We start from the raw sequence: 12,939 nt of genomic DNA, 5'->3' as shown, positions 1-12,939 counted from the left end.
TATAATGCTTTTAATTAATTGAAAAAAAACTATTATAATTTATATAATTATATAAATTAATATAATAATGTCAATTATATATATAAAGATATTAATTATCACAATCATAAACTTAAATAAATGTTTTCTATTTTATTATTTATTTTTTGTATTTTACATCATATTTATTATTATTTTATATTATTTACTTGTCATTTTATATAACCTCGTAAAATTAGAAAGGTTGCTTGTTGCATAAAAATTATGTATATTAGTAAAATTCTGTTAATCGATAACGTCATATCCGTTAATATATATTGTAATAGTATAAAATTGCATAAATAATAAAAATACTCTCTTTATGTATTAATAAACGAAAATAAATTAAAAACAAACTGCGAACAAGAAATAGAAGCATACGTGTATACGATATAACCTTAAAATTTATATAATAGTAGCAATGAAAAATAATTAATGTAAAAATAATGGATAAAATTTTAATAAACACATTACATATTAGTCGACGATTAGCATGTACATCTTCTGCAACATATCAATATTCAAAGTAAGCTAATAAATCTTATTATTAATTTATAAAAACATAAATACAAAATGTAAACAAATTAAAGTTAATTAAATATAAATGAATTAATATTATAAAAGTGTTAATGACTTATATTATTATATTACAGAATTTTTAAAAATTATAGTGTACGTATGTATACAAACTATAATAATCGGTTATTAAAATCATGTTTGCTTCCTGTCACAAAATCATTTAATATTATGCAAAAACGTACAATGTTTATACAAACACAAGATACACCAAATCCCAATAGTTTAAAATTTTTACCTGGAGTTAAGGTATTAGAACAAGGTCAAACTAAGGATTTTCCCAATGCTATAGATGGATATTGCTCACCACTTGCAAAAATGTTATTTCGTATTGATGGTGTGAAATCTGTATTTTTTGGTCCTGATTTTATTACAATAACAAAAGCTGATGAAGATGTAGAATGGAAATTATTAAAACCAGAAATATTTGCTGTTATAATGGATTTTTTTGCATCTGGTTTACCTATATTAACTGATGAAGAACCTGCAGCAGATACTCGTAAATTCTTTTTTTGTTTTTATATATAAAATAATTTATTTAAAATAATTAAAGAATTTATATATTTATAAATGAAAAAATATTTTATACATTTTTTAATTTTAGTAATTTATAAATAATATATTTTACACATATTTAAAAATATTTAAAAATTTTTATTTTTATAATTAATGATACTTTTTTTTATTAGAAATTAGTGATGATGATAGTGAAATAGTACAAATGATAAAAGAATTATTAGATACCCGAATACGACCAACAGTACAAGAAGATGGTGGTGATATTGTATTTATGGTATGTAATACAATCATTTCTCTTTTGTTAACTTAAATTTTTGCATGATAAAATTACAAATATTATAATAGAATAATTTCAAAAGTAAAAAGATATTTAATTAAATTAATTTTTAAATTAAAATATAATATATTTGTAATCAATGATTTAAAATTGAATATTTTAATAAATTGAAATTGACTTTGAATTTGAAATAATAATAATATTTTAAAATAAATTTAATAATTCATATTTCCGATTTTATATATACAAATAATTACTACTATTCTTTTTTAAATAGTATTGTTAAAAATAATAAAGAAAATATTATATAGATAAAAGTAGTGTTAATATTTTGGATTACAGGGTTTCGAAGAAGGTATAGTGAAATTAAAAATGCAAGGTTCCTGTACAAGTTGCCCAAGTTCAGTGATTACTTTAAAGAATGGAGTCCAAAATATGATGCAATTCTATATTCCAGAAGTTCTTGGAGTAGTACAAGTTGAAGATGAAACTGATCAAATTGCAAAAAAAGAATTTGAAAAATTTGAAGAGAAAATTAAAAATTCTAAAACTAATGAAAAATAGAGTTTTAATTAATGTTTAATAATATTTAAAAAAAACTATATATACATATAAATAAATTAAACAATTATTTGTTCGTTTCTTATTTTATTTTAATTTAAAACATTTAACGGCTAGTCACAGAAACTTGCCAGACACGGATAGTATTGTCAGAATAACCAGCAAAGAGTGTTTGTCCATCAGTAGACCATGCTAAAGATAAACAATGAGGTGGTTCTGCTTTACTTGTTGCAGATACAACCTCTGGTTTTAATTCTTCAACCATCTCTTTGGTTTCAAGATCCCATATCTTGATCCAAGGTCCAAATGCAGCACAGAGCCAATAGCGATTAGGACTAAAGCACAAAGCTGTTATAATATCATTGTGATCCAAGGTATGGAGATGTTTTCCATCATTCAAATCCCATAACATAGCCTTACAATCCTATAAATAAAAAAATTAATTTTTTGAAAAATATATAAATATATATATGAAATAATTTTTAATATATCAATTAATATACCAATAATTACATTTAATTTATCATAACATTAATGCATTATGAATATATATTTTAATATTGATTTTATAAATTATTTTGTAATTTCATTGGAGAAACAAAATTTATGATAACATTAATGCATTATATGAATATATATTCTAATTGATTTTATAGATAATTTTGTAATTTCATTGGAGAAACAAAATTAAAATGATACATTGAAAAAATAGAAGAAATCATTATTTTCAATTCATTATTTTAACATTAAAAATATGATTAATTTTAGGATTAAAAATAATATTAAATGATATTGCATAACATTTTTGTAATATATACCTTGCCACCAGAAGCACAAAGCGAACCATCAGGTGACACAGTAACTGTATTAAGATATCCAGTATGTCCACAATGATTGATTTTCAATCTGCAGTTTGTTAAATTCCATACCTACAAACCATTTTATAATAATTTATTAAAAATAAAAATAATTAAAATTTTATTAAATAATTTATAACTAATTTTCGTAATCAGTCCCATATCCGCATACATTCATGAATATCATGCTCAATAAGTATTTATGCATCACATAATGAATCATAAAATAAATATGAATATTTTAAGCAATTAATATACCTTGACTAATTTATCCCAACCTGCAGAAACAATAATGGGATTTGAATGGTTTGGCGAAAAACGTACACAACTGACCCAGTCTGTGTGCCCATCATCTTGAATAGTATACTTGCATTCAGCTAGAGTATTCCATAATTTAATTGTTTTATCTCGAGAACCAGAGACAATTTGACGGTTATCCACAGAAAAGGCAACACTTAAGACATCCTGTTAACATAACCATTTAATTTTTATAGTTAATTTATCAATAACATAATTTTGCATATCAAAAATATGATTAATACTTACAATACTATATATTTAATTGCCCACCTCTTCTATTTATTAAATATAAAAAAAAAAATATATAAAAAAAAGCTTCAGTATATTCCTAAACATTCATACAGTTACATCTTCTGCCAATGGCATTCAATAAAAAAAATTAAAAAAAAAAAAGCTTCCATATATTTCATGAGGAGCGACGATAGATCAGAAGAAAAATTTCACACCTTGGTATGATCTTCAAATCTTCTTGTGGTACGACCTGCAGCCAAATCCCAAAGGCGAAGAGTTTTGTCCCATGAACCAGACAGAGCATAATTACCATCAGACGATAGAACTACATCACTAATAAAATGAGAATGACCATACAAGCGTTTTTGAGGAATACCATAATTAGCTTCATCACGTGTTAATTTCCACACAATCAAAGTTTTATCTATAAATAAAATATATAAATTTTAAAAATAAATTTTTTGATCATATATAAAATTAGCTTCTTTAAAATTAATTAAATATAAATGAATAGAAAATAAGATTAAATATATACATAAAAATTTTAATATTATTTTGGTAAAATAAATATATATAATTATAATAATTAAAATAAAATAAAATATAGAAATAAAAAAATTAGAAAAAATAATTATATCATCTCTCGTTTAACACAGTCCAATTAACATCAAACAATACGTTTATAATATGATGCTATATAATATACGATATAATATGATGCATGAAAAAATATAAAAAAAAGAAACGAGTAAATAGAAGTATTTAAACTATTTCAAATAATTTTTTGTTATAAAACAATTCGATTACTTAAAAAATAAAAGTTTTCACAATTTTCTTATTTTATCTTAATTTTGTGAACATATAAGTAATATAAATATATATATTGTAATATGAAAATTTTAAGAAATAATTGCATAAATTATAATTTTATATATATTTTTATATTTGATTAAAATTATTTCATTACAAAATATTTTATAGAAATTAATTAATTAAGATTACGCGAGAAATTACTGTTTATTCTATTTACCTCGTGAAGAAGACAATATCATATCCGGATATTTTGGATTTGTAGCAATTTGGGTAACCCATCCATTGTGTCCCCGAAGAGTACCTCTTAATTGAAGAGTTTCAGTCATTTTACAATTACGTTAAAGTATTTTACGTTATAGATTCAAATAGATTCCGTTCTACGATTCACATTCAACAACACGTTGAACGAAAAGAACGATGAACCTCCCCTTTTCAAATATGTATATTATCACGACTTATATCTTTTGTAGATGTGCAACTCATATGTACAAAATATAAATCTTAAAGTATATGCATAATATATATAATAGAAAATTTTAAATATTTCATTGAAAAATTTTTAGTAAAGTTTAAATATATCTTAAGATATAACTTAAATTATAATATATCAATATTATTAAATTCATTTTAATATAAAATTTTATTTTCTTTTTTAATTGTTTATATTTGAAATCATTTTATTATCTATTGATAAAAGACAATATTAAAAAAGAAAATAACGAATTATGTAAATTTTAACAACTTAATAATATTTAAAACAGTTATATCAAATTTAATAAATTAATTAGAGTTAATTAATAAATTACTTTTTAATCAACATAAATTCTCAACGGATTGAACCTTGGCTCAGTTAAATGAATAATTAATTAATCGGATAATATCCAATAATATCATATATAAATTATAAATAAAATATATGTACATATATATATGCATAATATTTTTTACTTATATTTAAAATTTAGACATAATATAATATTATCAATATTATACATTAACAAAACTATAAAAAAAAAATCACAATTTATTTTTATCAATCAATTAAAACGAAATTTGAAGTTTAATATATTAAATAAGTTTACTATATAAAATAAAGAAATTAATAGAATAGTATACATAGTGATAGTAGAGTATTAAAAATAGATTACATGAAAACCAACCTTATAATATGAATTTTAATATTAAGGTTATATATTTCAAAGTATTCAAAGTGCAACGAAATTAGAAAAAAATATATGAACATAAATCTTATAAATATTGTTATTACTCAAAAAAATAAGAAAATTTAAACGAAATAATAAAAATTTATAAAATAATGGCCAAACAAGGAAAAGATTTAGCATTGTCAATGTTGCGAACATTACCGAGGCTATCTTTAAATAATATTCGAGATAATCCTGGTGCAAGAAAAGCTGTTAGTATTACTTTGATATTATATTTAATATGTTCAAAATTAAATTTTATATAAATATTTGAATATTTTTATTTTTATTAAAGATATTTTTTAATTTTGATATTTTATTTTTATATAGAGATTTAATTTAAATCACATTGCTTAAATGGATATAACATAATATTTTTTTACAAATATGTAACCATTACATTTAATAATTATTTTAAAAATTATACATTTTTACAGCCAAAACGTGGTAGAGGACAACATGGTGGAAATAAACATGGAGCTGGAAATAAAGGTTCAGGTCAAAGACAGAATTTTATGAGACTTGGATATGAAACTGGAAATAATCCATTTTATCTTAGATTTAGTTATGAACCATATTATAAAGGACATCAGTAAGTTATATATATATATATATATATTATATAATAAATAATATGTATGTTAAAGAATTTTTTTTTTATATATTATAATTTTTTATATTTCTTCTAAATATATTTTTTATATTTATAATTTGGATTAAAATTATTTTATATTAACTTAAAAAAAAATTAATATAGATTTATTTTTATATCAATTATATTAATTAGATCATAGATTATTGAAATATAAAATGAGATATATTATATAATCTTATTTTATTGATGTTGTAGTTTAAGAAGAGAATATCCTCCTTTATCTCTACAAAAATTACAATTATACATTGATACAAACAGAATAGATCCATCTAAACCTATTGATTTTGTATCTATAATCAATACTGGATTATATGACTTTAAAATAGAATGGAAACATGCAGGTATTCATCTTACAGATGAGGTATTACAATTAAATATTAAATATTATGTTTAGTTTAAAATAAAAGTTATATTTTGATATTATTTTTAGGGATCTGATAATTTTAAAGCAAAAGTAAATATAGAAGTACAATGGGCTAGTGAACCTGTAATTGCAGCAATTGAAAGAAATGGTGGTACTATTACTACTGCTTATTATGATACTAATTGTTTATTTGCAATGCAGGATGTTGAAAGATTTTTTACTACTGGTAAATTTTTAATGTATATTATAAATAAAAGTTATATTAAACAGTAATTGATAATATATTTAAATCATGTTTATTATTTAGGGGAACCAATACCACGCAGATTACTACCTCCAACAGATTGTTTAGAATATTATATGAGTGCAGCAACAAGAGGATATTTAGCAAATCCTGAAGAAATTTCTCATGAACGTTTGATTTTATCTCAAAAATATGGTTATGAATTACCAAAAATTGAAAATGATCCTGATTATGAAATGCTTGTACAACGTAAAGATCCTAGACAATTATTCTATGGTCTTTCACCTGGTTGGGTTGTTAGTCTTAAAGACAAAGCAATTCTTAAACCTAAAGCTGAATATCTTAAGAAATTTTATTCAAGTTAAAATATTTATTTGTAAAATGTATTTAATAAATAAATGAATAACTTTTAAAAATAATATATATATACAAAACAATTTTTAAAGTAAAAATTAGAATTTTAATTTACGACTAAATTATTGCAGATATATTTTTTTTTCTATATAAGTAATATAAATAATTTAAATAAATGTAACAAATTAGAATAATCTTAAATAAAAGAAATCTTAAACATGTAAAAATAAATGCAAATTTGAAGAGAATATGTTTAATATTTCAGATTATCATATATATTTTCTTGTTTTAATTTATGTTTTTAGAAATATTTCGTAATCATATGTGAAAGTGAATATTTCTTAAAACATAACCTAAATATATGGCATTTGATATAAGTATAATAAAAGTAGCATAAAAATCAGTGACCTCATTATCACGCAATGGAGTATTGTCAATAACAATGCAGTGTTTTTTTATAATAGCTATATAAATATTTCAATCCATTTTTCCTATATAATATTTGCTTATGTCAACGATTTAAAAATGGTATTTCATATTGAGACCGAAAAGGATTATGGATTTTTGTTAAAAAGTTTAATTGCCGGTGGTGAGTTATATTTTTATATTTTTATGTTTAATAATTCTTTCTTATTTAATTATTTTATAATTAAATTAAATATTAAATATTAATATTGGTAAAAATTGAATTAGAACGTTTATATTTTAGTAGAATATTATATCTTTATTTATACTAATTATATATTAACAATATTTTAGTTATTTTATAATTTTTTTATACTTATAACAATATTTATTTTAATAATATTTCAAAATTTTTATTATTAAGAATATTTTTTTAAAAAATTATTACATATATTGTTACATATTTATTATATTTATTATATCTTATATTTATATTTTTAATAATAATTAAAAATTTTATTATTAATAATAAAAATTTCATAGGAGTAGCTGGAATGTGTTCAAAAACAACAGTGGCTCCATTAGATAGGATAAAAATATTATTGCAAGCACACAATAAATATTATAAGCATTTAGGTAAAAAAATATTATAAAAAAAAAATTTTAAGCTTGTATATATATAATATCTTTACATATATAAATTTAAACATTTGATTATTTTAGGAGTCCTTTCTGGATTAAAAGAAGTTATTCAACGTGAACGATTTTTTGCTCTATATAAAGGAAATTTTGCTCAAATGATTAGAATTTTTCCATATGCTGCGACACAATTTACTACATTTGAATTATACAAAAAGGTAATTACTATTTAATCTATGATAATTTGTAATAAAACAATTAAAAAAATAATACCAATTTGTTCTGGGTAAAGTGGTTCCACAGAGCGAAGTAACCGTTATTAATATAAAGACATGCTCATAATTTAAAGGTGAGCCTTTACAATTTAGATTCACTTTTGTATTTATGTATGCGGATGCATACATAAACACACACAGACAGATATAAATAAGTTCATAAAAATATATTTGATAATTTAAATTTACGAATATAAAATAAATATATAATTTTGAATGGGGGGATATAAATAAATTTTGTTAAAAAAATAAATAAATAAATGATAAGATTATAAAAAAAAATCATCTTTAATTTTTATCAGTATTTAGGAGGTTTATTTGGAAAGCATACACATATAGATAAGTTTCTGGCTGGATCTGCAGCTGGTGTTACTGCAGTTACATTAACATATCCACTTGACATCATCAGAGCCAGACTTGCTTTTCAAGTTGCTGGAGAACATATTTATATAGGAATTGTACATGCGGGTATTACAATTTTTAAAAATGTAAGTTATATCAATTTACATCTTATTAAATGTTAATTGATTATAATCTATATTGATATTTTTATGGTATTTATTAATTTATGATGTTTTTTAAAGGTAGAAGATAAAGTTCAATGTTTTATTAAATTTCATATATTTTTTTATAATAAATAAAAAAAATATTGAATAAATTATTAATATATCATTATATTATCTCAATATTCACTTTTAAGACATATTTTGAATGTTAATTTTTAAAATATAAAATATATTTTGTTAATATTGTTCAAAATTTTAGGAAGGTGGTATTCGAGCATTGTACAGAGGATTTTGGCCAACTATTTTTGGCATGATTCCATATGCAGGATTTTCATTTTATTCATTTGAGAAACTAAAATATTTTTGCATGAAATATGCATCAAATTATTTTTGTGAAAATTGTGATAGAAATACTGGTATGATCAATTTTACATTTTTCTAAATTAAAAATTATTATTATTAAATTAAAATTATTAATAATAATATGATTTTAGAAAACATAAATATGAAAGATATGTAATATATTAATATAATATAATATAATAATTCTTAAAATCTTATATTAATATAATATAATAATTTAAATTTAATCAATATATAATAATGATTTATAATATATAATAATTTAATCAATATAATAATCATTTTTTTTAATTAACATGTAATCAAATTCTTCTTAATTTATAATTAAATTTTAAAACTTTTGTATGCATTTTTGTATGCAATTGGTAAACAATTTTTCATATTAAATAAAATTATAATTAAATTTTATAGTTTTAATTTATATAATTACTTTCAATATTTACTAAAATTCAGTTATCTATGTAATTACAGGTGGTTTAGTTTTAACTATACCAGCAAGATTATTATGTGGAGGTATTGCAGGTGCTGTTGCTCAAAGTTTTTCTTATCCATTAGATGTGACTAGAAGGCATATGCAATTAGGTATGATGCATCATGCTAATCACAAATATAGGTAAATTTATTAGTTTACAAAAAAAAAAAAAAAAAAAGACTCAACTCTATTAAAGTATTATTACGAAATATTTAATTTACAATTTCTTTTTAGTTCTAGCATGTTACAGACTATAAAAATGATATATAAAGAAAATGGTATTATAAAAGGTCTATATCGTGGAATGAGCATTAATTATTTACGAGCAATTCCTATGGTATCAGTTAGTTTTACAACATATGAGATTATGAAACAAATACTACAATTAGATACAGGAATAAAATTGTAATTTATTTAACAAAAATATATATATTTTTTATGTTCCATTTTTATATTTTAATATATAATTAGTAAAATTAGCATTAATACTTTTGTACAATTGTTGAAATATAAATATCATTTCGATTTTATTTTATAATATAAAAATAATATTTCAAACATAATTTATGATTACTAAATTATATTATATTATTAAACATTTATACAAATTTATATAACAAATAAGTCATATAGAAGTTAAACCGATCAACTGTACAAAATATTATTTGGTTTTGAAAAATTAAATACTAATTATATATTTTAATTTTAAAATAAAATATTTTTTAAAAAATAGATTTGATCAATTTGGCTTCTAATAGCTTATACAAAATATGTTCAAAGTATTATAGTAAACAACAATAGTCACCATTGAAATTTAGCTTCAAATATTATAAAATCTTTAATTATTGTAGTTTACAGTAACAAGATTCAGTTTATAAACATTCCATATATAAATATAATAATATAATATGAAAATAATATAAAATAAAAAAATATGTTTTTAAGATTCTTTTACAAAAATAAATTATTTTGTAGATATAAAAAAGAAATATTTTTTTTTATATATTGTAATTAATATACTTATGGATTTTTTTATGTTTTTGATTTTCAAATAATTTTTTTGATAAAAAAATTATATTATATTTCTTTTTATATAAAATATATTGAAATATTAATATATTTAAGAATCAAAGATATATTATAAGATAATTTTCATGATAAGTTAAGATTTAATTTAAAATTTACTATATTTATTGTATTGTACATAATTGTGTTAAATAATAATATAAATAATTATATTCAAAGAATATATGTAAAAATAATTATAATGAAAATATTGTAATTTCAAATTTAAAAATAAATTATCATTTTTTAAAAATTATTTCTAATTTAGGTATTTTATGTAAAACTTTTTAATTAAAAGTAGAAATAAATAAATTATTCAAAAAATGGTAATAATTCAAATTAATAAAGAATATAAAATATTTTTAAATATTGATATTAAATTTATGCAATATATTCAAGAAATCAAATTGATATTGTAGTTTAAGAAAATTTATTTCATTATAGCAAGTTTTTATAAATTTATTTCATTATAGCAAGTTTTTATAAATTTTTTTTTTAGTTTTTATTAAAAATTAAGAAATAATAAAGATATTTATATAATTAAAATAAGAATATTTTTCTAGTTCTTCATTTATTTATATTTTACAATCTTATCAAGCTTTTTTATCCTTATCTTGTATTTATATAAAGCAGATTAATATATAGAATGTATGTCAGAGGTTTTTCTTACTCTATACTTATCATATAATAGATATATCAATATTCGATATAGTGCCGACATCATGACATCATTTCAATATCGTACTAATGTTATATTAATAATATTAAATATTAATATAATATATAATAATATTAATTATTAATAAATTATTCGCGATCATATTATATATATTTTTATCGTATGTGTAATAGTCATTTATAAAAAAAATTCATAAAAAAATTTTATATTCTTTAATAATTTTGTTATTCGTATATGATTTGTAATTAATTCCATTAAAATTTATAAACATCACATAAATTATCTTCAATTAAACAAGATCATGAATTACATTAAATATCAAAAAAAATTAATTAAAGTCATTACTATTTCCAATAATTCGTAAATTTATACAAAGAATAATATTAATAAAAATTTTTTTTATTTAATTGATATAGACTTTTTATATTTTTCATTTTGTTTATATATATTATTTATATATATCATTTTATTCCATTATATATTTATATATGTATATGTATATGTATGTATATATGTATTAAGATGGTAAGTAAAGATAAAACAATACTTATTTGCTGTTTTTGAATTTTTTTTGTTATCATTTATTTTTATCTAAATCCAACATTTTTACAAATAAATTCTACTTTGAGAATAGAAACAAAATCAAATCAATAATTAATATTTTTGCAAGAAAAACTTAAAATTTTTATAATGACGTATAAATTTTAGAAAAAAATATATAATTACATAATATAATAAAAAAAATAATTATTTTATAAATAAAAATGTATTTTAAAAAATTTTTATTGAATAAATGAAAATTAGAAAAATGCTGATCATTATTTTTCAATTTATTACATTTCGATATTATGTGACAATATTAATGACTTTAATAATAATAATAATAACGTAAAAACGTAAAAACAAAACTTTTCGATTTTAAATTTAATTTTTTTGAAAATTAAATTCTAATTACAAATAAGAAATTAAAAAGTTACTCGTAAATATAGATAAATATACTGGTACATTATATAGCAATATAATCATATCCTACCAGTATTTTTAGTATTTTGTTTTCTATAAAATTTGAGGGTTATGAAATTTATATCTATTAATTAGTCATATATTTACAATTTTTCACTTTAAGAATAATCGAATGAAATTAATATTTAAATATATAATTTTATTTAAATGTAATTGATATATATTCAATAAACTTATTAATATATTTAAATGATGTAATTTATTACTTTTTATAAGAAGCAACAATATAAATAATAATTTATAATTACTCATTGAATAAATTTTATTGCATTGAATTGAAAATATATAAAATTGAAAATTATTAGATCATAATCAAATTTATAAATAAATTATTTTAAGTAATATTCTGCAATCAACAATATTGTTTATATTATTGAAGGTTAATGTTGAAATTATTTCAAATTTTATTATAGATAATTATGAAAGTACCATTAATCATAATAAGGTTTTTTCTTGAAATTGAAAATTTTATCATTTGAGATGCAAAATATAATAACAATATTTCATATATTCTCAAAATAGTATAATTTTAGTATCAATG

At 19.3% G+C, this 12,939-nt stretch overlaps 4 protein-coding genes across 4 annotated transcripts; 3 read left to right on the top strand and 1 right to left on the bottom strand.

The window, feature by feature from the left end:
* The first annotated feature begins 6 nt into the window (after nucleotides 1-6).
* Nucleotides 7-2,027, top strand: LOC100869780 (NFU1 iron-sulfur cluster scaffold homolog, mitochondrial). Its single transcript, XM_003692386.4, has 4 exons — nucleotides 7-544; nucleotides 672-1,093; nucleotides 1,284-1,387; nucleotides 1,733-2,027. Exons 1-4 carry the CDS (start codon nucleotides 465-467, stop codon nucleotides 1,952-1,954), a joined length of 828 nt encoding a protein of 275 aa, XP_003692434.1. The 5' UTR covers nucleotides 7-464; the 3' UTR covers nucleotides 1,955-2,027.
* On the bottom strand, nucleotides 2,022-5,540 carry Rack1 (Receptor of activated protein kinase C 1). The gene is made up of 5 exons (XM_003692382.4): nucleotides 4,370-5,540; nucleotides 3,555-3,763; nucleotides 3,067-3,273; nucleotides 2,770-2,880; nucleotides 2,022-2,375 (listed from the first exon to the last, which is right to left on the bottom strand). Exons 1-5 carry the CDS (start codon nucleotides 4,476-4,478, stop codon nucleotides 2,058-2,060), a joined length of 954 nt encoding a protein of 317 aa, XP_003692430.1. The 5' UTR covers nucleotides 4,479-5,540; the 3' UTR covers nucleotides 2,022-2,057.
* mRpL15 (mitochondrial ribosomal protein L15) lies at nucleotides 5,309-7,036 on the top strand. Its single transcript, XM_003692379.4, has 5 exons — nucleotides 5,309-5,566; nucleotides 5,792-5,946; nucleotides 6,205-6,370; nucleotides 6,440-6,599; nucleotides 6,681-7,036. The coding sequence occupies exons 1-5, from the start codon at nucleotides 5,468-5,470 to the stop codon at nucleotides 6,980-6,982; spliced, it is 882 nt and encodes a 293-aa protein (XP_003692427.1). The 5' UTR covers nucleotides 5,309-5,467; the 3' UTR covers nucleotides 6,983-7,036.
* Nucleotides 7,037-7,278: 242 nt separating this feature from the next.
* On the top strand, nucleotides 7,279-10,952 carry LOC100869067 (mitochondrial coenzyme A transporter SLC25A16). Its single transcript, XM_003692380.4, has 7 exons — nucleotides 7,279-7,560; nucleotides 7,920-8,012; nucleotides 8,100-8,233; nucleotides 8,593-8,778; nucleotides 9,056-9,212; nucleotides 9,631-9,772; nucleotides 9,866-10,952. The coding sequence occupies exons 1-7, from the start codon at nucleotides 7,497-7,499 to the stop codon at nucleotides 10,038-10,040; spliced, it is 951 nt and encodes a 316-aa protein (XP_003692428.1). The 5' UTR covers nucleotides 7,279-7,496; the 3' UTR covers nucleotides 10,041-10,952.
* Nucleotides 10,953-12,939: the final 1,987 nt, after the last annotated feature.

The sequence above is a fragment of the Apis florea genome, unplaced genomic scaffold, assembly GCF_048593485.1.
Source record: "Apis florea isolate Af1SG1 unplaced genomic scaffold, ASM4859348v1 contig_3203_pilon, whole genome shotgun sequence".
Classification (NCBI taxonomy): domain Eukaryota; kingdom Metazoa; phylum Arthropoda; class Insecta; order Hymenoptera; family Apidae; genus Apis; species Apis florea.
Note: the sequence above shows the minus strand (reverse complement) of the source record. Positions and strands in the feature narration are given on the sequence as shown.

Coding starts and splice junctions, on each gene's coding strand:
- mRpL15 (XM_003692379.4), top strand. CDS start 5,468: ATGGCCAAACAAGGAAAAGATTTAGCATTGTCAATGTTGCGAACATTA. Junction 5,567..5,791: donor ATCCTGGTGCAAGAAAAGCT/GTTAGTATTACT, acceptor ACATTTTTACAG/CCAAAACGTGGTAGAGGACA. Junction 6,600..6,680: donor TGAAAGATTTTTTACTACTG/GTAAATTTTTAA, acceptor TTTATTATTTAG/GGGAACCAATACCACGCAGA.
- LOC100869780 (XM_003692386.4), top strand. CDS start 465: ATGGATAAAATTTTAATAAACACATTACATATTAGTCGACGATTAGCA. Junction 545..671: donor GCAACATATCAATATTCAAA/GTAAGCTAATAA, acceptor ATTATATTACAG/AATTTTTAAAAATTATAGTG. Junction 1,094..1,283: donor AGAACCTGCAGCAGATACTC/GTAAATTCTTTT, acceptor TTTTTTTATTAG/AAATTAGTGATGATGATAGT.
- Rack1 (XM_003692382.4), bottom strand. CDS start 4,478: ATGACTGAAACTCTTCAATTAAGAGGTACTCTTCGGGGACACAATGGA. Junction 3,274..3,554: donor GATTTGAAGATCATACCAAG/GTGTGAAATTTT, acceptor TTATGTTAACAG/GATGTCTTAAGTGTTGCCTT. Junction 2,881..3,066: donor GTTGGGATAAATTAGTCAAG/GTATATTAATTG, acceptor AATGGTTTGTAG/GTATGGAATTTAACAAACTG.
- LOC100869067 (XM_003692380.4), top strand. CDS start 7,497: ATGGTATTTCATATTGAGACCGAAAAGGATTATGGATTTTTGTTAAAA. Junction 8,779..9,055: donor GTATTACAATTTTTAAAAAT/GTAAGTTATATC, acceptor TCAAAATTTTAG/GAAGGTGGTATTCGAGCATT. Junction 9,773..9,865: donor CATGCTAATCACAAATATAG/GTAAATTTATTA, acceptor ATTTCTTTTTAG/TTCTAGCATGTTACAGACTA.